At 58.3% G+C, this 21,626-nt stretch overlaps 4 protein-coding genes across 7 annotated transcripts in view; 3 read left to right on the top strand and 1 right to left on the bottom strand.

Annotated features, from left to right (window-relative positions):
• The first annotated feature begins 1,375 nt into the window (after positions 1 to 1,375).
• Positions 1,376 to 4,624, top strand: UBE2M (ubiquitin conjugating enzyme E2 M). The gene is made up of 6 exons (XM_033224775.1): positions 1,376 to 2,056; positions 3,183 to 3,277; positions 3,410 to 3,448; positions 3,550 to 3,653; positions 3,946 to 4,009; positions 4,095 to 4,624. The coding sequence occupies exons 1-6, from the start codon at positions 1,948 to 1,950 to the stop codon at positions 4,233 to 4,235; spliced, it is 552 nt and encodes a 183-aa protein (XP_033080666.1). The 5' UTR covers positions 1,376 to 1,947; the 3' UTR covers positions 4,236 to 4,624.
• Positions 4,625 to 5,186: 562 nt separating this feature from the next.
• Positions 5,187 to 9,074, top strand: CHMP2A (charged multivesicular body protein 2A). 2 transcript variants are annotated; one of them, XM_033224772.1, is made up of 6 exons: positions 5,187 to 5,346; positions 6,092 to 6,283; positions 8,186 to 8,365; positions 8,439 to 8,569; positions 8,657 to 8,718; positions 8,863 to 9,074. In XM_033224772.1, exons 2-6 carry the CDS (start codon positions 6,116 to 6,118, stop codon positions 8,988 to 8,990), a joined length of 669 nt encoding a protein of 222 aa, XP_033080663.1. In that variant the 5' UTR covers positions 5,187 to 5,346; positions 6,092 to 6,115; the 3' UTR covers positions 8,991 to 9,074. The 2 variants fall into 2 exon arrangements, with proteins under 2 accessions (XP_033080663.1, XP_033080665.1); XM_033224774.1 differs by lacking the exon at positions 5,187 to 5,346 and adding an exon at positions 5,355 to 5,521.
• Positions 9,075 to 9,906: 832 nt separating this feature from the next.
• TRIM28 (tripartite motif containing 28) lies at positions 9,907 to 16,809 on the bottom strand. Of its 3 annotated transcripts, none has more exons than XM_033224744.1 (17): positions 15,771 to 16,809; positions 15,328 to 15,440; positions 14,969 to 15,101; positions 13,376 to 13,511; positions 13,178 to 13,294; positions 12,986 to 13,100; positions 12,713 to 12,859; positions 12,485 to 12,599; positions 11,983 to 12,089; positions 11,850 to 11,886; positions 11,716 to 11,764; positions 11,385 to 11,637; positions 10,975 to 11,294; positions 10,764 to 10,887; positions 10,589 to 10,675; positions 10,343 to 10,480; positions 9,907 to 10,250 (listed from the first exon to the last, which is right to left on the bottom strand). In XM_033224744.1, exons 1-17 carry the CDS (start codon positions 16,108 to 16,110, stop codon positions 10,074 to 10,076), a joined length of 2,508 nt encoding a protein of 835 aa, XP_033080635.1. In that variant the 5' UTR covers positions 16,111 to 16,809; the 3' UTR covers positions 9,907 to 10,073. The 3 variants fall into 3 exon arrangements, with proteins under 3 accessions (XP_033080635.1, XP_033080633.1, XP_033080634.1); XM_033224742.1 differs by having other exon boundaries at positions 11,983 to 12,110; positions 12,425 to 12,599; positions 15,771 to 16,789; XM_033224743.1 differs by having other exon boundaries at positions 11,716 to 11,761; positions 11,983 to 12,110; positions 12,425 to 12,599; positions 15,771 to 16,789.
• Positions 16,727 to 21,626, top strand: part of ZBTB45 (zinc finger and BTB domain containing 45) — a 33,250-nt gene continuing 28,350 nt past the window's right edge. Inside the window, exon 1 of the mRNA XM_033224760.1 lies at positions 16,727 to 16,751. The gene's annotated coding sequence lies outside the window, so the exon portion shown is untranslated. The remainder of the gene's footprint in view (positions 16,752 to 21,626) is intronic.

Genomic DNA, 21,626 nt, shown 5'->3' with positions numbered 1-21,626 from the left:
ACTTCTCCCACCCTGGCCCTAGACACATTGGAAGGATTCAGTCAGGAATAGATCCAGCAGCAAACCAGTGGAAACGCAGCTGAGGTGAAAGTGGACAGACGCTGAGAGCATAAGTTCAGCATACTGCAGGCTTCAGGGCAGCGTCTCCAGGACCCGGTGCCATTGACTATTTTGCCCTAGCCATCTTCCCCTTCCATCCCATTGTCCAGGTCCTTCACACAGCCCTCTCCCCCACCCCTCCAATGGATGACTTGGGTGCAGGTAACACAGGGTGAAAGGCAGTTTCAGAGAAGGGGTCTGTGTGCAGCAGGGTACAGCTTGAGCCTTAAACCCCACTCAAGGTCTCGCTCTCGGCAGGTGTCAGGCTAGCCTTGGCCTGGGCATTTCCAGTAACAGAGACTTGAGGTTTGTGTGTCCAGGCTTCTTCCGGGGTGCAGCCGGGTTTCCCCCTGCTGCTTCAAGTCACCCTAACCCCCAAGACTAGGGGCCTGACCTCGGAGGAAGCAGACAAGCCAGCCTTGGCCAGAGGCCACTCCTGGGGGAGGATCTGCAGAATCAGAGGAGTGGCGCCTGGGGGCCCCCGCAGGGAAAGGCCACCACACCATGCGCTCCCGGGGCCGGTAGTTTCTGTGGTGACGGCCAGAAGTCGCAGACCCGCAGAGTTCCGTTTCCTCCCGCCCTCCGAGGCACGCTGAGCTGTAATTGGATGGGAAGTTGACCCCGCCTCCATCCCCTTTTCCAGATAGTAGGGGAAGCGCAGAGACTCCAGTGCGTCTCCGCTGGAACTCGGGGCCCATGCCAATAGCGCCCAGGCTCCGCCCGCACGTCACGTTCCGTTCCCCAAGTGTCCACCCCGACAGGTCTTCCCCTACACCACTGTAACCACAGTGCTTACCACTCTCTGGCACAATACATGTTTTGTTAGTTTACCTCAATCAGAATCTCCAGGAACAGGGATCTTTGGGTTTGCGATAGGACAGTGAGGGTGCTCGACCTCGCACCCTCTGGGTAACGCCTCTAGTCTCACTCAGGGTCTTGCCGCGATCACCCTGCCTTGTCTGTGACCTATGGGGTCAAAGGCAGGCCGTGCGGGTGGCGGCAGCAGCGGAGACGACCACCCCCGCCGCGCTCTGCACATTCACAACATAGGATGAAGTGACCGCGAGCAAAGTGGCCCAGTCTGCCCCACTAAAAGATGGCGGCTAACCCCGCTTCCTGCCCGGCCCCGCGAGAGTCGCCGGAAGTGACTCGCAGGGCCGCCGAAGCGTCATCGCCATGAACGGAAATACCCGAGTCCAGCCGAAGGAGGCCGAACCCCAAATTCCATCGCTGAGCAACGCGGGTTTGCGGCGGCTGCGCAGGCGCACAACGCAGGCCGGGCGGGAAGAGCCAAAGCGGGCAGGCGGCGGAAATATCCGAAGCCGCGGGGCGCCCGAGGCCGTTGTAGACCTCCGCGCTGAAGCCGCTGCTGCCGCGGAAGACGATCCTCCAATACCCACCCGCCGTCACCGCGGCTGCCGCGTCCTCCTTCCACCCCTAGCCGCAGCCCCTTCGCGGAGGGATCAGCTGAGCGGCAAACGGCACGGTCCGGGGACCCCCGAATCCGCAGCTGCAGCGGAGCCTGAGACCAGAGTGGGCGAGGGCAGGGAAGGAGCGGCCCGGGGCAGTGGGGGCGGGGCCGGGCGGGCCCGAGAACAGCCGAATTTGGCCGAGAGCTGCCGAGCGAGCGCGAGGCGCTGGGCCAGGCCGTAGCCGGACTACGGGAGCCGAAGCGGGCCGCGCGGTGGGCGCGGAGCGGCGCGGCAGGCCGGGCGGGTGGCGGCAGCAGCGGAGGAGGCCGCAGCGGCGGGTCCGAGGAGCGGAGGCGACGCGGGCGGCGGCGGGGGGCCGGGTGGCCGGGGTCCCGGGCCCCGCGGCGGCGGCGGCGGCGGCGGCGGCGGCGGCAGGATGATCAAGCTGTTCTCGCTGAAGCAGCAGAAGAAGGAGGAGGAGTCGGCGGGCGGCACCAAGGGCAGCAGCAAGAAGGCGTCGGCGGCGCAGCTGCGGATCCAGAAGGGTAGGGGGTCAGGGGATGGGGTTGGAGCCGGAGGTCGGAGGTCAGGGCCTGAGGCAGGGTGATGTTGAGAGTCAGGAGGGAGTAATGCTGTTGCCGAGGGTCAAAAGTGGAGGGCCCCGAGTGGGGTGGGGGGGTCGGAGTTCAGGTCTTGAGGGTTGGGATTATGCAGTCACGGGGTGGGGGTCAGAGATGGGGCCCGCTATGTGGTGGTTTAGGATATTAGGAAGGCCTGGTGTCTGGTACTAGGGACTCGGAATCTCAGAGTTCAGGCAGTGGAGTGGAGGAGCTGGGGATTCGAGAGTATGGGGGTTAGACGGGAACTTGGGTTTGGGGTGACAGGCGAAAAAGAGACGGATAGTAGAGGCTAAAGGTTGGGGATATGAGTGGGAGAGGATTTAGTGTATTATGCTGGGGTCTCTGGGAATCTCGGAGTCAGACGGGTAAAGTAGGTTGGAGGATCAGGGACTCATGGGCCTGCCTGAGAGTCACAGCAATTTGGGTTTGGGGTTTGGGGTGACAGGTGGAGGAGGGAAGGTTAGTGAGTACCAGGGATTGGAGACAGGGGGGAGGGAAAATTTAGGCTATTGTGCTGTGAACCTCAGAGTCAGAGGAGGTGGGGCAGGGTGGTAGGGGGTGGGGACTTGAGATTGTGGGGGTCAGATGGGAAGCTGGGTCTGAGAGACAGAGAAGAGGAAGGACAGTGAGGACTGAGGGTTGGTGGGGGTGGGCAGGATCTTTGAGTTTAGGTGAACAGGTAGATACTGGAGAGTGGAGGTCATGGATGGGGAGTCTGGAGTTTAGGGCAGTCAGAGGATGTTTGGGAGTGGGGGCATTTGGGAGCTGTGGATACAGAAAAGTTGGGGGTTACCCTGGGCCAGGAGTTGGGACACGCATACACAACTAAACATGCATGCTTGAGGTATGATGTGTATCCACAAGAGCCAAGCTAGGGAGCAGGGAGAGGGCTGGAGGTGTGGAGCACAGCCCAGGACAGAGGCCTAGGGGTCTAGAAGGAGACCATGGGGGCTCTGCTAACAAACACCTGCCCTAAGTGTCCTGCTGGCTCCCTTTCTCTCTCTCTTCCCCTCCCTCTTTCTGACCCCCACTCTCTGCTGCCCAAACCCAGACATAAACGAGCTGAACCTGCCCAAGACGTGTGATATCAGCTTCTCAGATCCAGACGACCTCCTCAACTTCAAGCTGGTCATCTGTCCTGATGAGGTGAGGGTGCATATGGCTGAATTCCCAGGAGCAGACCAAGGGTGTCCCCACTGAGAGGAGGGAGACATGTTCTGCCCATCAGGCCCCACAGGATGGAACCCTGAAATTTTCTTCTCCCCCTTTCCCTCCCAGGGCTTCTACAAGAGTGGGAAGTTTGTGTTCAGTTTTAAGGTGAGTCCCAGGCAGGCAGGGATGGCTCCCTGGACTGATGAGGCATTAGCTGAAGCCCTTCCAGGGACCTACCCATCTCTCCTTTCTTTTCCTGGAGCCAGGTGGGCCAGGGTTACCCACATGATCCCCCCAAGGTGAAGTGTGAGACAATGGTCTATCACCCCAACATTGACCTCGAGGGCAACGTCTGCCTCAACATCCTCAGGTGAAGGCACGAGCCCTCTACTGCCCTCCCCAGCCCTGCCTGCCAGGTCCCCCTCATGGTCTTGTGGGCACTACATCAGACTCTGTCCCTTCCCACCCCTTTGTTGTCTGTTCCCAGTCATCTTCCTCATGGCCTGACCTTGGTTTTCTCCCTGGCCTGGCCTCCACACCCTCTCTCCCAGCCTCTCACATGCTCACTCTCCTATGCCCTGGATCTGACCTGCCCAATACCGGAGGGGCCTGTGGCAGTCTCCCACTCACCAAGCTCTGACCCTGATGCTCTCTGTCCACAGAGAGGACTGGAAGCCAGTCCTTACGATAAACTCCATAATTTATGGCCTGCAGTATCTCTTCTTGGTGAGTAGGAATAGGTGGTTGGGTCTGGGGAGACTGGCCTTCTGTCCCTCTGGCCTGTTGACCCCCCAACCTGTACTGGCCACAGGAGCCCAACCCCGAGGACCCACTGAACAAGGAGGCGGCAGAGGTCCTGCAGAACAACCGGCGGCTGTTTGAGCAGAACGTGCAGCGCTCCATGCGGGGTGGTTACATCGGCTCCACCTACTTCGAGCGCTGCCTGAAATAGGGTTGGCGCATACCCACCCCCGCCACGGCCACAAGCCCTGGCGTCCCCTGCAAATATTTATTGGGGGCCATCGGTAGGGGTTTTTGGGGGGCGGCCCGTGGGGGAATTCCCTGCCTTGGCCTTACCTCCCCTTCCTGCCACTTGCCCCTAGTTATTTTTTTTTTTTTTTTTTTTTACCACCATGTGATTAAGGTCGGCGCTGCCTCCCCCGACCCACTCAGCGATGGGAAATGAATTGGCTTGTCTAGCCCCCCTGCTGGGTGCTTGTTCAGCCCCCACTCTGGGCTGTGGAGTGGGTGGGCAAGGGGCCTGGGTAGCTGGGCCCAGGCAACCCACCCCTCCACCTCTGGAGGTCGCACCAGGCTATTAAAGGGGAATGTTACTGCATGGCCTCTGCCTCTTACTTCTATGGGGTGGGTGGGGCAGCTGAGGTCCATTAGGGCCTGCAAAGCTGGGGTGGTGGAACGTCTGGTCACAGGTGGCATTGGAGCACCCTACAACAGGCTGCCCAGTGCCTGGGGCAGCTCTCGAGTTGGTGGGGATACCAGGCCTGAGCCTGGGGTTGGTTGGGATGAAGCCTACTCTAGGATGAGAAGCGTAGGCAGGATCCAGTGACCTCTGGGTTCCTGGCCAAGAGGGCAGCACAGTGGAAGAAACAAGCCATCTCTAGCTTTGCCCCTTTCTTGTGTGGGTGGGCCCACCAAGGAGGAGGAGCCTCCTGAGGCTCCTATCTGAGGCCTCCGGCAGAAGTCAGGGTCTCACGGATAAGCTGGGCATTCAAGTGGAGGTTGGGTGGAAAGCGCCCACCCAGGTACTGGCTTGGTTGGGTCACTCGGGCGGGACTCAAACATGAAACACTGACGCGCAAAGGAAACGGGAGCTATTGCGCATGCGCTCGAACGCTGGCCCATTCCAGGGCACGTACGCACGCGCGCTCCTGGGAGCCTCCCAACCTTCCGGGTGCGGGCGGGGCATGTTACGTCACGTCGTTTAATCCGGAAACGGCGGCGGAGGCGACTGGATCGAGGGGCCTTGGTAGTAGGTGGGCAAGTCGGGGAACCCAGAAAGAAGCGTGACCCGGAAGCGGAAGCGGGTGCCCGTCCCAGCTCCGGTGAGTGGCCCCTGCTGGACCGCGGATCCCGGGCGGGCGTGCGGGCGGCAGCGTACGAGGCCTTCTACTCGCCCGGGTGTCCGGTGCCTCGCTTCTCCCTGGGACCCTGTCGTCAACATCGACGTCTCCAACACCACCTTGCTTTGGTGCCGAGCCCACTGACTCTCTGTCCTCGGTGTATAGTGCGACCCAACCTCCATCATCCCGTCCTCGGTGTACAGGATGCCCCAACGCTCCCAACCGTCTCCCTCAGCATTCAGGGTTCCCAGATTGTAATGCCTTGTCCTCAGCTTCACAGCCCCACATTCACCTTTCTTGGTTCTTAGGGTCTCCGCCCATCCTGTCCTCCTCTATCAGAACCCCCACAATTGCCCTGTGCTCGGTGCCCACGGTCCCCAAAACACTAGTGCTCCAACTCGCGTCGCCCCCCGCTCTCAGTCGTATCAAGGACTCCAGGGCCTCACCCATGGGTCTGGAGAGAAAAGCTGAACTTGGAAGCCGAAACTTCTGTGGGGGCATGGGGATGGAGGGGCTCGGGCCAGTGCTTGGATAATTTTCAGGTCTACCTGTCCCCCTTATATGTCCCCGGGACAATCCCAGTGTTCTCAGCTGCTCCCTTTTGGCCCTTCATTCCTGTCTCCAGTCTCAGCCCCTTCCCGTTTGGCAAGGCTCCCGTGACCCTGTTCTGCTTCTTGCTCTCCTTCTGGGCCCCCTGCCCTACAACTGGGCCTCACATCTGTCTCAGGCCTGCCAGTGGGCTTCTACCACCATGGACCTGTTGTTCGGGCGCCGGAAGACGCCAGAGGAGCTACTGCGGCAGAACCAGAGGGCCCTGAACCGTGCCATGCGGGAGCTGGACCGCGAGCGACAGAAACTAGAGACCCAGGAGAAGAAAATAATTGCTGACATTAAGAAGATGGCCAAGCAAGGCCAGATGGTGAGTGTGGGTGGTCAGGGGCAGGTTGCTGTCAATCAGGCACGGCTGTAACAGCAGTGAACAAGAGAGACCAGACACCAAACACAGGTGCTTTCAGCAAAATGAGTGGAGTGAAAGGTCAGCAGGGCTTCCCTAGTTTGAGGGTCTGGAAGGCTGCCTCCAAGGAACTGGTATGAGAGCCAAGGCTTGAGCGATGACAGTGAGCCTACAGATCTGGGCAGGGAATGTGTCAAGCAGACAGAGCAGCAAATGTTATAAGAGAGCCTTGACAAAATGGGAGATGACAGTTGAGCTTCAAGAGTTGGGCATGGACCAGACAATTCAGAATTGTGGGCCAAAGTGGGAGCTAAGTTGAAAGGTTAGGGATTACAGGGCTGGGCGCGGTACTCACACCTGTAATCCCAGCACTTTGGGAGGCCAAGGTGGTTGGATCACCTGAGGTCAGGACTTCGAGACCAGCCTGACCAACAGGGTGAAACCCCATCTCTACTAAAAATACAAAAACTAGCTGGGTGTGGTGGTGCACGCCTGTAATCCCAGCTACTCCAGAGGCTGAGGCAGGACAATCACTTGAACCCAGGAAGCAGAGGTTACAGTGAGCTGAGATCGTGCCACTGCACTCCAGCCTGGGCAACAGAGTGAGACTGTCTCAAAAAAAAAAAAAAAAAGAAAGAAAGAAAAAAGGTAACTATAAGGATAAGCTGGCCAGGCATGGTGGCTCACGCCTGTAATCCCAGCACTTTGGGAGGCTGAGGTGGATGGATCACCCAAGGTCAGGAGTTCAAGACTAGGCTGGCCAACATAGCAGAAGCCCGCTCTACCAAAAATTAGCCGGACATGGTGGTGCATGCTTGTTATTCCAGCTATTCGAGGGGCTGAGGCAGGAGAATCGCTTGAACCCAGGAGGCATAGGTTTCAGTGAGCCAAGACTGTGCCACAGCACTCCAGCCTAGGCAACAAAGCAAGACTCCATCTCAAAAAAAAAAAAAAAAAAAAAAAACAGGATAAGGATAAGCTACAGCCAAGAGGCTGCCAAAACCAGTAAGGAAACATGAAGAAGGAACACAGCCTTTGATGGGTGAGAGGGTTTTGGCCTGAATAGGTAGGCAGAGAAGATAGCATTTCTTGGGATGGGCAAGAAAGATGTTGGAGAGGAGATCAAAAGCTGAGCCTCAGGTTTATATGTGATTCTGGATAGTTTGAGGTGTGGGTTTCTATCAAGTGGAAGAAGGGGCAGATTCTTTGCCTAGGCTGGGAATAGAAATTGAGCAATGGCTGTTGTAAGTCAAAAGAATGACTGAAAACATGGAGAGAAAAGGAACCCTAAGGAGTGAGCCTGGGGCCTTTTACTATTTACGAATCAAGAGAGGTGAGGAGGACCTTACAAAGGAGCCCAGGGAGTTCGTGGCCCAAGAGGCAGAGAAGGGTTAGGTCAGGAGGGAGGGACCAGTGACCACTGGGTTAGCCACAAAGTTTCTGTAAACTTCAAGTGGAATTGCGAATTGGGGTGGTGGGGAGGAACACCTAACTAATGGGGTGTCAAGAAGTATAGGATCTGGCCGGGCGCGGTGGCTCAAGCCTGTAATCCCAGCACTTTGGGAGGCCGAGACGGGCGGATCATGAGGTCAGGAGATCGAGACCGTCCTGACTAACACAGTGAAACCCCGTCTCTACTAAAAAGTACAAAAAACTAGCCGGGCGTGGTGGCGGGCGCCTGTAGTCCCAGCTACTCAGGAGGCTGAGGAAGGAGAATGGAGTGAACCCAGGAGGTGGAGCTTGCAGTGAGCTGAGATCCGGCCACTGCACTCCAGCCTGGGCAACAGAGCAAGACTCCGTCTCAAAAAAAAAGAAGTATAGGATCATCTCATTCCTGTGTCCTTGATGCCCTTGTCTGCTCTGCAGGATGCCGTTCGCATCATGGCAAAAGACTTGGTGCGCACCCGGCGCTATGTGCGCAAGTTTGTATTGATGCGGGCCAACATCCAGGCTGTGTCCCTCAAGATTCAGACTCTCAAGTCCAACAACTCGATGGCACAAGCCATGAAGGGTGTCACCAAGGCCATGGGCACCATGAACAGACAGGTGCGCTTTTCCCAATCCCCCTTCCCACTCCCAGGACCCATGGGGACCACACTCACACTCCTACCACTTCCAGCTGAAGTTGCCCCAGATCCAGAAGATCATGATGGAGTTTGAGCGGCAGGCAGAGATCATGGATATGAAGGAGGAGATGATGAATGATGCCATTGATGATGCCATGGGTGATGAGGAAGATGAAGAGGAGAGGTATGGGGAAACTGGATGGGAGGGTAGAGATGTTTGCCTGGCCCTCATGGAATGCATAGCCCTCATTGAGTTCTCTCTCTTCCCTAGTGATGCTGTTGTGTCCCAGGTCCTGGATGAGCTGGGACTTAGCCTAACAGATGAGCTGTCAAGTGAGTGCTCCAAAACCTGGGCCCCATTTCCCACCCAAGGCCCAGCCACAGCCCCAAGCCCTCCCTTTCCCTGCAATACTCCCCTCCACTGCGTTTCCCACTCGGCCTGATTCCCCCCTGCTCAAATCCCCCCTTTCTCTGCAGACCTCCCCTCAACTGGGGGCTCACTCAGTGTGGCTGCTGGTGGGAAAAAAGCAGAGGCCGCAGCCTCAGCCCTAGCTGATGCTGATGCAGACCTGGAGGAACGGCTCAAGAACCTGCGGAGGGACTGAGTGCCCCCTGCCACTCCAAGATAACCAGTGGATGCCCAGGATCTTCTACCCTAACCCCTCTGTAATAAAAGAGATTGGACACTAGTCTCTAGGCCCATGTGACTTTTGGCCTGATGTGGGACCAGGCTGGGGTCCCTGGGAGGACAAGTATCACCTAAGGCAAGAGGCACTTGGTACAAAGCTAAGGGTTGGGGTTTGGGGGCAGGGGTGGACAAGCAAAGTCCACCTGGGGTTCTTCAGGGGTTGGGAGCTTGAGGTGAGCTGTGGGCCCTGCTCCATCCCCTCTCCCAAGATACTGGGCTCCCCCAAACACCCTGGTAGGATCTTGAGAGGCCAGTCCTGCATCTGCCAGGCTGTAGTGCCCAACACTGTTTGGTCCAGTGATGGTTTAATGACAACATTCGGAGGCCAGTCCAGACCAACCAACAGAGGCAAGGGGGTGGCCTTGAGATTCACACGGGCTCAACTGTAGAGTAACTAAATCGTAACACAGGGATGAATGATAATGTTAAGTGGACTCAGCAAAGGGAGACGGAAAAAAACATATATGGAAGGTCTCAGTTCACTGTGGTACCATCTGAAGATGAGAAACAGCTACAGCACCAAAGTTTACGAAGCATTCAGTAGAATGGGGCTAACCCTGCCTACACAGGGCTGCAGGTCACACCCACCCAGTATCGCACAGGGTACCCAACAAGCCTCTAGTGTGTACATCCTTTGCCCTGGGTGCCCTCCTCATATCCAGAAACGGCAAGGAGGCAGTCTTCCCCACTCCCTAGGCATCCATACACATGGGCTTGGGTAGGCTGAGGACAAGACCCCCCTCCCTCGTGCCACCAGTGCTTGATAAGGCTGAAGAGCAGATATAGTCAATAAACCAGGCCCTAGGACCACAGCCCCCCAACTAGCCAAGGCCTGAGGAACTGGTGAAGTTTTTATTAAATCCACAGAAGTAAAAACCATATCGTGAGGAACTGGGGGATGGGGCCACCAGGGAGTGGGAGTCAGGCCACCAGGGGAGTGGGGATGGGGTGACAAGACAGAGAACAGAGCCAGGCTGGGATGGCCATGGGGGCTCCAGCCTCAGGGGCCATCACCAGGGCCACCAGACAGCTCCTGGGAACTCAGGCCAGCACCAGGCAGGCTCATCGGCGGGGGCTCCACCAGCACAGCAGAGAACTTGGTGTCACCGAAGGCCTCGTTCATGCGCGTCTCGAAGAAGCGCTGCAGGCCGATGATGGACTGCACGTCTGCCTTATCCTGGACCAAGCAGGAATGCAGTGGATGAATGGGTCCTAGCTCTTTCCTTCACATCTCTCCCTGCCCACAGCCCCTCCGTTCCACTGGCTCACCTCAGTTAACTTGTTGAATTGCTTGAACATGCGGCCCACATCCTGGGCAAACTCCTGTGGGGAGCTGTAGGGAGGTGACAACTTCTCCTGCAGGCGGGCGCGGATCAGGGTCAGATCCAGGGTGCCACCGGGCTGGTCCTGCAGGCAGATCACACACACACACACAAAGACACACATATACATGCATAAGTTGAGAGTGAGACCCGGCAGCCACCACCCCCTCCACTTTCCCGTCCTAGGACTCACCAGGGAGAAGGTGGAGTCGGTAGCCAACTGATGCAGGGGGCGGCAGGGTTCATGACAGAAGAGAGCCAGCAGGACACGCTCACATTTCTACAAACAGTGTACCAGATGTCACAGCTCTGGGTAGCACCTATAAAGACTCTCTGGGCAACCCCACCTAAGTAACCCCACCCCTCACCCGCTGGTTGGCTGGCGAGAGCTTGGCCACCACGCCAGTGCTGTCTGCACCATCCAAGCTGAGGCTGCCATCCTCCTCCTTCAGGTCAGGGAGCACATGGCAGAGTGAGCAGCTCCACTCCTCCCTAGGGTGAAGAGAACAAGGGTCTGCACATGATCCTCTCCAGAGAGCCCAACACCCAGACTAGACCCACACCAGCCTCACCACTCACCCTGGTACATCCTGCAGGGCCGGCAGGTGACAGTCCAGGTGGAAACAAAACTCACACTGGTTGCACATGACCAGATCACCTGGCTTCTGGCAGACACGGCAAATGGTGGCACTGTCATCCAGGGTTCCCGGGCCACCACCTGGAGCTGAGGTACCCTCAGGAGCCACCACCTCCAGCCCTGAGCTGGTGCTGCCACTAGGTGAGGCCAGGCGGGGACCCTCAGCACCAGGACCCTCCGCAAGAGCCATAAGCACAGGTTTGGTTTCAGGGCCCTCAGTGGCAGTAGGAGGGGCTCCAATGGCAGCCTCCGTCTCCTCCTCCTGCAAGGTGGTGATGAGGGGTGTTCAACAGGGTCCAGACCTGGACTACAGCCTTCCTCCTACAGCTATAGTTCCTTGGGACAGGCTTACCTTGACAATGGCCATACCAGCCAGGGGTGGGGCACCAGGGGTTCCTGCAGGTGCAGTTCCTGGCTGGCCGGTAGCTGCAGCGGCAGCGCCACGTTCAATGACAATAAGGTTGTAGTCCTCAGTGGTACTGCCTGGGAAGACCTTGAAGACGGGTGGCTGGCTGTCAGCTGTGAGGTCCAGGTCCAGGCGTTCTAGGCTCACTCGTGGCACCTTGCGCATAAGGCCGCTCACCTCACCCTCACCTGAGCGGGACCTGCAGATGCAGCAACCTGGCATGAGTACACCCCCACCCTCCATCCACCTCCACCCCCCGGGGAGGTGCCACACTTACCGTTTCACACCTGACACATGGGGCTCTGCACTTGAGTAGGGATCATCTACTTAGAAAATGGAGAAAGAAGACTGGCAGGTTGGGGTAGAAACAGCACTGGGGCCCTTCCCTACCCACTAGGCAGACCCACTCACCTGACCCAAAGCCATAGCCTTCCTGCACCTCCATGGGCTGTGAACAAAGCAGAGCCTTCTGCCTCAGTGGGACAGGAACCCTGTTGGACCCCATTCCCTGCCCACCCCTTCCTGGGTCCTCTCTCCTGCTCACCTGGCTGCTGCCAGAGCCCTGCTTGCTCAGGGGCCCTGGGGCTCTTGGAGGGGCCATGGGTGCAGGGCCTGTTGAGTTAGTGCCAGGACGCTCTGCCACAATCTTGCCTGCACAAAGAAAAGAGAAACATGGCCGGGCGCGGTGGCTCAAGCCTGTAATCCCAGCACTTTGGGAGGCCGAGACGGGCGGATCACGAGGTCAGGAGATCGAGACCATCCTGGCTAATACGGTGAAACCCGGTCTCTACAAAAAAAATTACAAAAAACTAGCCGGGCGAGGTGGTGGGCGCCTGTAGTCCCAGCTACTCGGGAGGCTGAGGCGGGAGAATGGCGTAAACCCGGGAGGCGGAGCTTGCAGTGAGCTGAGATCTGGCCACTGCACTCCAGCCTGGGCGACAGAGCGAGACTCCGTCTCAAAAAAAAAAAAAAAAGAAAAGAGAAACATAAGCAGGTACAGCACATGGGGTAATAACAAAGTAGAGCTAGGTAGAGCTGGGACCCACCGAAGGCCTCGGCACTCTTGGTCCAGGCATTGAGGTCCCACTGAAACTTCATCTCGCCATGTGGCTCCACGGGATCCACAATCATCTTGAGGGCCCGGTGCAGCTGGAAGTAGATCTGGTTGGGAGTGAAAGGGAAGAAAGAATGAGCACACCAACAACAAATAGGGATTTGAGGTACTGGGAGCCACCTGCCTGGAACCCACCAGCTGGAAGCCCACCAGTACACACCAACTTCTTAGAAAGCAGAAGGGCTGTGTTGTTGTCACTCTCCAGAGCCCAAGAGGCAAAGCGCAGAATGTGCTCCTGGTGCTTCTGGATCTTGGTCATGGTCCAGTGCTGCCGCTCCAGGCGCTCCTGCTGCCCCTCAGTAACCTTCTGCAAATGGAAAATGTATGAGGTAAGCAGAGAAAGCAGAGAACACTAGGATCACTCCTTAACCCGGGAAAGCATCATCAATCAGCAGAGGGGGCTCAGGGACCCTCTTACTGGCACAAGGATTACCTGGGCATCGTTGACCAGCACACGGCCCCGCTTATTCAGTTCCTTCATGATCTGCAGGATGGCCATCTTGACATCCACTTGCACACGCTTCTGTACGTCAGACACCTGGCGAATCCTAGGGGACAGAGCAGGTCAGGCTAGGTAGGGTCTTGCTGCCCTGGGCCACTCCACAGCTCCAGAACCCACACTTACGAGCTGCGAACCTCCTTGGTGCTCTTCTGCAATGTGGCATGTTTGTCCCCAAGGCGCTTCACCAGTGAGGCCAGGAGCTTGCGCTGGTTCCTCACTGCATCCTCTAAGAACTGGTACCTGAGAGCAGACAAATGTGTTCCTGAGCACTAAGCTAGGGAAGGGGTGGCACCCACCCAACCACTATGCCTTGGGACTCACTGGTGGTCCTTGTGGGCATTGAGCTGGCAGTCTCGGCAGGTGAGAGTATCACAGCTCTCACAAAACAGCACAAGGGGTTCATGCTTGTGTACGTTGCAATAGACGGTACGTTCACCATCCCGAGACTTGGCAGGCCCTAGGGAGTCGGAATCATAAGGCTGGACCTTGCCCTTCACCACCCCCAACTCAGGAAGCAGACTAAGTTGGGGCCTCATTTCCTGCCTATTCTGTGACACTAGGCCATTTACTGGGAAGATGTAGAGGGTGTAGCCAGCGAAGAATACAGGCCTGCAAGCCCAATTCCTTGCTCCCAGAAACCTCTGCCCCAACATAGCTGAGAACCACATCCCTTTCTTCTAGCTCCTAGAGGTGACAACAATGTAAAGGTAAGGATAGCCTCCCGAAAAACAGGACTACCCCCCCACACACACACTGTTCCCTTTACTGACAACTTCTCCAAGTGGACATACTCAGAATTCCGCCTACAAACCACCCTGGACTCCTTTTCTTCTCCTTTCATGGTTAACTTCCTCCCTCTTCCCTGACAAGAGAACACCAGGGTCTCTTACAACCCAAGAGCCCAGAGAAAACCTCGTAGAGGTTCTCATACTGGGAGAGCTGAAATGTCAAACCAGGACCCTCAGAATGGTGGTTACACCCGCTCTACAGCAAGAGCTTGGTGCTCAGCATAATTCCACCCCAAGACCAACACATTAATAACCTTCAAAGCCTGCTTCCCCATTAGAAAACCGATTAAGTACAGTGGTCCAACATACCAACCAAATCCAAAATACGTAGCATCAGGGCTCACTGGGGAAACTGACTTCCCCAGTGCCACCCATTCCTGCACCCTGACCTTTGCTTGGGACATCTGGAATGTAGGACACCCTGCAGCCCCCTGCCTATCCCTCTTGGCTCCTCAGGCCCCACAGCCGCCACCTTCCCACTATCTTCCACCAATGCTGGCCTCTGGATGGGAAGAATCACAGTATGGCTACCAAAAGGCCACTCATGGGAGGATTCTGGCCCAAAAACTGGGCTAGACTCAAAAGACTCTCAAGCTCCTTTCCAAATCAAAGCTAGCGTGTGACTGTGAAAAGCTGCAAATGCCAAACCAAACTCTGGGTAAGTCTCTGCCAACTCAAAAGCTAAAACGCTTCCAGAAATCACCATCACTTATAACCCATGGACCCACAAAGTCTCCTTTTCCCTAACAGCCTCTTATACCAGATGTTTGCCAGGGAACCACAAACCCAGTAGGCCCTTCACATCATGCTTTTCCCTGTTTGCATATTCTGAGCCCTTCAACACCAGGACTGAGAACTCCCTGATTAGCTTCCTCAAACCCTCTGTACCTCCCTGCAGCACATTAAGGTCTTCCCTGTCTCCCCTTCCCACCCCCTCCCACCTAAGCCCTAGAGACTACACACCGCAACTCCAGTTTTCCTGCTTTTGGAGTTCTGCCCTCGCGCCCTTCGGGCGTCACCCCCTGGAGAACTCTAGGACCCATCCACCAAATGCAACCAACACTATAAAAGCAACTGAGGGCACATACGGGAGAGCAACTCCAACAGCCCCCTCAACCTCACGTACCAGTAGAGCGCACAGTGTGGTCCTTGGTGTACTTCACCCGCTGGTGCGCCTCTACACAGGTCTCACACAGAGGCTCCGAGCACTCCACACAGTAGCTGGTAGCTGGGGCATTATCCTCACAGCTAGTGCAGCACTGCCAGACAAAGGCAGGGTCAGAGAAAGCAAGACAACTTGCTAGATCCACATCTACACCCCAGAAAATACAACCCAAGATTAAGATTGGTCTCTTGACCCAGCCTAGACAGCCCACCCAGAGCCTTGGGAAAGTCAAGTAACAGCCTGGGAGCTGGTGTCAAGCTCCTCCTGGGCAGATGCCCCCTCCCCAGAAACCTCCCTGTGGTTGCTGAGGTTGGACGCACCTGGTTAGCATCCTGGGCGTCGGTGGCAGCCTTGTTGCCACTATCACGCATGAAATAATTCTCCACGATGTCTTTGGAGAAGCACTGTTGCTTGCACACGGGACAGTCCACCACTTCGACAGGCAGGGATGTGGGAGACTGTTACAAGTTCCCACCCAAGTTATGGCCCCCCTCATCCCCCTGCTGGATGGGCCCCCCGACCATTATCCCGCAGCGAGCCAGTCCCTCCCCTCCCCTCCCCGAGTCTTTTCTCCAACTTTAGTCAGATGTCTCATCTCAGCGACCAGCCCAAACCCACGTCCCTATGCAGAACCCAGAAAGTACTCCCCGTGCACTGTCCGGGCCCCCATCCTCTTGCCCAGGTGGCATCCTCATCTCTGCACCCAGTGGGAATCAAAGGCAGAGAGTAGGGGGAGGGGTGGCCCCGATCACTTCGTACTTACCGGCGCCGTCGCCCGCAGCCCCGCCGTCCCCGGAGCTGTTGGCGGCGGCGGGCGCCGCGGGCCCTAGGCAGGCACTACAGGCCGAGTGCAAACAGGGCAGCAGGCGGGGCTCCCTCTCGGGTCGCAGGCGCTCTCTGCACACGCCGCAGTGCTCCAGCAGCTCCAGCGCCTCGGCGCCGCCCCCCGCGGGCGACGACACCGAGGCCGAAGCCGAGGCCGAGGCCGCGGTCGAAGAGGCGGTGGAGCGCTTTTCGCCGCCAGCGGAGCTCTCGCCCGGGCCCGGGCTGCCAGAGGCGGCCGAGGCCGCTGCTGCCGAGGCTGCCGCCGCCGAGGCCGCCATTCACACGCCGCCGGGGGCGCCCAGGGGGGAGGAGGGGCGCGGGGCCCGCCGCGCAGGCGCAGACGCGCTCGCCGCCAACTGCTGGGCCGCCGCCGCCGCCGCCGCCGCCGCCGCCGCCGCGAGGCCGAGCACCGCCACGCGCCTCCTGGGCCGCTGCCCGCCGCCCGCGGGACGCTGCTGCGGCACCGCCAACTGCTGCCTGCTCGCCTCCCGAAGGCGCCGCCCGCGCTTCTTCCTCAGCCGCCGCCGAAACCCTCACCACGCGACACAAGAACAAGCACAACCGCTCGCCCGCGCGCCCGCTCGCAGAAAGAGCCGAGGCCGGGGGGCGGGACAGAAATAACTGGCGCCGACGCCGCCGCGCACGCGCATTGGGCGCCGCACGCCCGGGGGCGGGGCCCAGGCCGGTCGGGGCGGGAGAGACTGCTAGTACGCACGCGCCCACTCCGGGTCCTTCCACCACGGCCAACCCCACGTCGGTGGGGCCTTGTGGGGGCGGGGCGGGCCCTCTGTGACGTCACTGCCGCAATTTAATCCGCCAGTGGGGTGTGCGCACCTTTATAGAGTGTGATTCCCCTCTCAGCTCCACCTCCAGACCACACCGAAGCGGGCTGCTGTACGCCCAAGCGCATGGGCAGTCCGTAACTCTTTCTCAGCCCGCGTCTTTTCGCTCTCGTAGAGTCGTCTCCAGCCTCTGCGTCACTAAGAGTTCGGGATAGGGGGCAGGGCCGATGGGGAAGTGGGCGGAGCCAAGACGGAGTAAAGGGCTGTGCCCAGGGAGAGGGGAGGACAGTCTCCATCCCAGGAGGGAGGAAGCTCCTGTGTGAGAGCAGGGGCTGACTTTTGAATTTTAACCACGTTATAGTTAAACTTGAGAAACACAGAAACTTGCCTAAATCAAATGTAGATCACAGCCGGGCGCCGTGGCTCATACCTGTAATCCCACCATTTTCTTAGGCGAATCGGGAGGCTCCGTTTAGCCCAGGAGGCCGGGGCAGCAGTGAGCCGGGATTGTGCCACTGCACGCCAGCCTAGACAACAGATCGAAAAAAATGTGGCCAGGCGCGGCGGCTCACGCCTTTAATCCCAGCATTTTGGGAGGTCGAGGCGGGTCGATCACCTGAGGTCGGGAGTTCGAGACCAGCCTGGGCAACGTGGTGAAACCCCGTCTCTACTAAAAATACAAAAATTAGCCGGGCGTCGTGGCGGGCGCCTGTACTCCAGCTACTCAGGAGGCTGAGGCAGGAGCATCGCTTGAACACGGAAGGCGAAGGTTGTAGTGAGCCGAGATCGTGCCATTGCACTACAGCCTGGGAGAAAAGAGCGAAACTCCATCCCAAAAGAAGAAATCTTTTTGTGTTTGTTTTGAGACGGAGTTTTGCTCTGTTGCGGCTGGAGTGCAGTGGCGCGATCTCTGCTCACTGCGACCTCTGCCTCCTGGGTTCAAGCAATTATCCTGCTTCAGCCTCCTGAGTAGCTGGGATTACAGGCATTTGGCACCACACGCCCGACTATTTTTTGTATTTTTAGTAGAGACTGAGTTTCACCACGTTGGCCAGGCTGGTCTCGAACTCCCGACCTCAGGTGATCGACTCGCCTCGACCTCCCAAAGTGCTGGAATTACAGGTGTGAGCCACCACGCTGACCGCCCTACCGCCCTTCGCAAAAACACACACACACACTATAAATCACAAGAGGCAATGAGAGCAATGAGTCTATGAAATCCCATCCAGCCCCCCAAGGCGTCCCCTCCCCATGATTTAGTAAGTGGCTACCCTGACTTTGATGCTTTTCCAGATGGAGAAACTGAACCTCAACCGTGGGGAATCCCAAGGAGGGAAGGAAGCAGGTCCGTGTGGGGAGAATCCTGTCTGAGGAGGAAAGTAGGGTTTGTGTGGGGAGAATCCTGTCTGAGGAGGAAAGTAGGGTTTGTGTGGGGAGAATCCTGTCTGAGGGAAACAGGGTCTGAGTGGGGAGGGGGACCCTGTCTGAGGAGGGAAGCGGGTCTGTGTGGGGAGAATCCTATCTGAGGAGGGCAGCAGGGTCCGTGTGGGGAGAATCCTGTCTGAGGAGAGAAATAGAGTCTGTGTGGGGAGAATCCTGTCTGAGCAGGGAAGCAGGGTGTGTGGTGGGAGAATCCTGTCTGAGGAGGGAAGCAGGGTGTGTGGTGGGAGAATCCTGTCTGAGGAGGGAAGCGGGGTGTGTGGGGAGAATCCTGTCTGAGAGAAGTGGGGTCTGTGTGGGGAGAATCCTGTCTGAGGAGGGAAGTGGGGTCTGTGTGGGGAGAATCCTGTCTGAGGAGGGAAGCGAGGTGTGTGGGGAGAATCCTGTCTGAGGGAAGCGGGGTGTGTGGGGAGAATCCTGTCTGAGGGAGCGGGGTGTGTGGGGAGAATCCTGTCTGAGGAGGGAAGCGGGGTGTGTGGGGAGAATCCTGTCTGAGGAGGGAAGTGGGGTCTGTGTGGGGAGAATCCTGTCTGAGGAGGGAAGCGGGGTCTGTGTAGGGAGAATCCTGTCTGAGGGAAGCGGGGTGTGTGGGGAGAATCCTGTCTGAGGGAAGGGGGTGTGTGGGGAGAATCCTGTCTGAGGGAAGCGGGGTGTGTGGGGAGAATCCTGTCTGAGGGAAGCGGGGTGTGTGGGGGAATCCTGTCTGAGGGGAAGCGGGGTGTGGTGGGAGAATCCTGTCTGAGGGAGCGGGGTGTGTGGGGAGAATCCTGTCTGAGGGAAGCGGGGTGTGTGGGGAGAATCCTGTCTGAGGAGGGAAGCGGGGTCTGTGTAGGGAGAATCCTGTCTGAGGAGGGAAGCGGGGTGTGTGGGGAGAATCCTGTCTGAGGGAAGCGGGGTGTGTGGGGAGAATCCTGTCTGAGGGAAGCGGGGTGTGTGGGGAGAATCCTGTCTGAGGAGGGAAGCGGGGTGTGTGGGGAGAATCCTGTCTGAGGAGGGAAGCGGGGTGTGTGGTGGGAGAATCCTGTCTGAGGAGGGAAGTGGGGTCTGTGTGGGGAGAATCCTGTCTGAGGGAAGCGGGGTGTGTGGGGAGAATCCTGTCTGAGGAGGGAAGCGGGGTGTGTGGGGAGAATCCTGTCTGAGGAGGGAAGCGGGGTTGTGGTGGGAGAATCCTGTCTGAGGAGGGAAGTGGGGTCTGTGTGGGGAGAATCCTGTCTGAGGGAAGCGGGGTGTGTGGGGAGAATCCTGTCTGAGGAGGGAAGCGGGGTGTGTGGGGAGAATCCTGTCTGAGGGAAGCGGGGTGTGTGGGGAGAATCCTGTCTGAGGAAGCGGGGTGTGGTGGGAGAATCCGTCTGAGGAGGGAAGCGGGGTGTGTGGGGAGAATCCTGTCTGAGGGAAGCGGGGTGTGTGGGGAGAATCCTGTCTGAGGGAAGCGGGGTCTGTGTGGGGAGAATCCTGTCTGAGGAGGGAAGCGGGGTGTGTGGGGAGAATCCTGTCTGAGGAGGGAAGTGGGGTCTGTGTGGGGAGAATCCTGTCTGAGGGAAGCGGGGTCTGTGTGGGGAGAATCCTGTCTGAGGGAAGCGGGGTCTGTGTGGGGAGAATCCTGTCTGAGGGCAGCGGGGCGTGTGGGGAGAATCCTGTCTGAGGGAAGTGGGGTCTGTGTAGGGAGAATCCTGTCTGAGGGAAGTGGGGTCTGTGTAGGGAGAATCCTGTCTGAGGAGGGAAGCGGGGCGTGCGGGGAGAATCCTGTCTGAGGAGGGAAGCGGGGCGTGCGGGGAGAATCCTGTCTGAGGAGGGAAGCGGGGTGTGTGGGGTGAATCCTGTCTGAGGAGGGAAGCGGGATGTATGAGAGAACTCTGAGGGACGCGGGATCTGGGGGAGAGGAATCATGTTTACGGGGAGAGCAGAGTCTGAAGGTGGAGGCGAACCCGCCTAGGGACTGTCAGCGCGTTGAAAACCTGGGTGGGTACATTGAGGCTGCCCCGGGGGAGCGGTGGGCCTCAGCCCCTGTGCAGTGCCCCGAGGCCCTGAGGTCTCCGGTCCAGGTGACAACGGCTGGGGGCGGGGTAGGTGACAGCTTCCGGAGGATGTTTGGAGGCCGCGAGGACTGGCGCGAACCACCGTGAAACCCATTCGCCACTCCCAAGGCGCCCACAGGTAACGTGGGCAGCCGGGCGGGGCGTGAGGGTAACAGGGCACAGCCTCCCCAGGCCCCGCTCCCAGGTGTCCGCACGTGGCTGCAGCACGGGTGCGTCGGCCGCTGGGCCGGGTGTGGCCTTTGTTCCTGATGGGGACCGGGGGCCGCGGGGCTTTGTCCCCGCCTCTGCCTTTGTTCGATCTCTGGCGCGCGGCCCCCCAAATCTGGGCCCGCCCCCTCCGCGGCATAGTCACCGCCTCCGCGCCCAGCCTGCCCCTTCATAGGGCCACGCCTCGCGAGCCGGCCCGCCCCCTCCAGCCCACCACCCTGAAGAGGCCCTGGCCCCTGGCTTCCTTCCTCTGATAACCGGGAAAGTTGATGCCACAGGCTGACACCTTCAGACCGCTTAAGCCCAGGAGTTGGCTGCACTGAGCTATGATCGCGCCCCTGCACTCCTGCCTGCGACGGCAGAGCGAGGCCCTGTCTTTAAAATAAAATTTAAGCCGGGCGCGGTGGCTCAAGCCTGTAATCCCAGCACTTTGGGAGGCCGAGACGGGCGGATCACGAGGTCAGGAGATCGAGACCATCCTGACTCACACGGTGAAACTCTGTCTCTACTAAAAACTACAAAAAGGCCGGGCGCGGTGGCTCAAGCCTGTAATCCCAGCACTTTGGGAGGCCGAGACGGGCGGATCACGAGGTCAGGAGATCCAGACCATCCTGGCTAACACGGTGAAACCCCGTCTCTACTAAAAAATACAGAAAACTAGCCGGGCGAGGTGGCGGGCGCCTGTAGTCCCAGCTACTCGGGAGGCTGAGGCAGGAGAATGGCGTAAACCCAGAAGGCGGAGCTTGCAGTGAGCTGAGATCCGGCCACTGCACTCCAGCCTGGGCGACAGAGCGAAACTCCGTCTCAAAAAAAAAAAAAAAAACTACAAAAAACTAGCCGGGCGAGGTGGCGGCGCCTGTAGTCCCAGCTATTCGGGAGGCTGAGGCAGGAGAATGGCGTGAACCCGGGAGGCGGAGCTTGCAGTGAGCTGAGAGCCGGCCACAGCACTCCAGCCTGGGTGACAGAGCGAGACTCCGTCTCAAAATAAATAAATAAAATAAAATAGCCGGGCACGGTGGCTCAAGCCTGTAATCCCAGCACTTTGGGAGGCCGAGACGGGCGGATCACGAGGTCAGGAGATCGAGACCATCCTGGCTAATACGGTGAAACCCCGTCTCTACTAAAAATACAAAACCTAGCCGGGCCTGGTGGCGGGCGCCTGTAGTCCCGGCTACTCGGGAGGCTGAGGCAGGAGAATGGCGTAAACCCGGGAGGCGGAGCTTGCAGTGAGCTGAGATCTGGCCACTGCACTCCAGTCCGGGCGACAGAGCGAGACTCCGCCTCAAAAAAAAAAAAATTAAAAAAAATAAAATAAAATAAAATAAAATT

This window comes from Trachypithecus francoisi, unplaced genomic scaffold (assembly GCF_009764315.1).
Source record: "Trachypithecus francoisi isolate TF-2019V2 unplaced genomic scaffold, Tfra_2.0 Lachesis_group12, whole genome shotgun sequence".
NCBI lineage: Eukaryota > Metazoa > Chordata > Mammalia > Primates > Cercopithecidae > Trachypithecus > Trachypithecus francoisi.
This window is presented reverse-complemented; position numbering and strand designations above follow the sequence as displayed.

Coding starts and splice junctions, on each gene's coding strand:
- CHMP2A (XM_033224772.1), top strand. CDS start 6,116: ATGGACCTGTTGTTCGGGCGCCGGAAGACGCCAGAGGAGCTACTGCGG. Junction 6,284..8,185: donor TGGCCAAGCAAGGCCAGATG/GTGAGTGTGGGT, acceptor TCTGCTCTGCAG/GATGCCGTTCGCATCATGGC. Junction 8,366..8,438: donor TGGGCACCATGAACAGACAG/GTGCGCTTTTCC, acceptor TACCACTTCCAG/CTGAAGTTGCCCCAGATCCA.
- TRIM28 (XM_033224742.1), bottom strand. CDS start 16,110: ATGGCGGCCTCGGCGGCGGCAGCCTCGGCAGCAGCGGCCTCGGCCGCC. Junction 15,102..15,327: donor ACGCCCAGGATGCTAACCAG/GTGCGTCCAACC, acceptor TTTGTCTGGCAG/TGCTGCACTAGCTGTGAGGA. Junction 11,638..11,715: donor CATGTGTCAGGTGTGAAACG/GTAAGTGTGGCA, acceptor CTGCATCTGCAG/GTCCCGCTCAGGTGAGGGTG.
- UBE2M (XM_033224775.1), top strand. CDS start 1,948: ATGATCAAGCTGTTCTCGCTGAAGCAGCAGAAGAAGGAGGAGGAGTCG. Junction 2,057..3,182: donor GCAGCTGCGGATCCAGAAGG/GTAGGGGGTCAG, acceptor GCCCAAACCCAG/ACATAAACGAGCTGAACCTG. Junction 3,278..3,409: donor TGGTCATCTGTCCTGATGAG/GTGAGGGTGCAT, acceptor TTTCCCTCCCAG/GGCTTCTACAAGAGTGGGAA.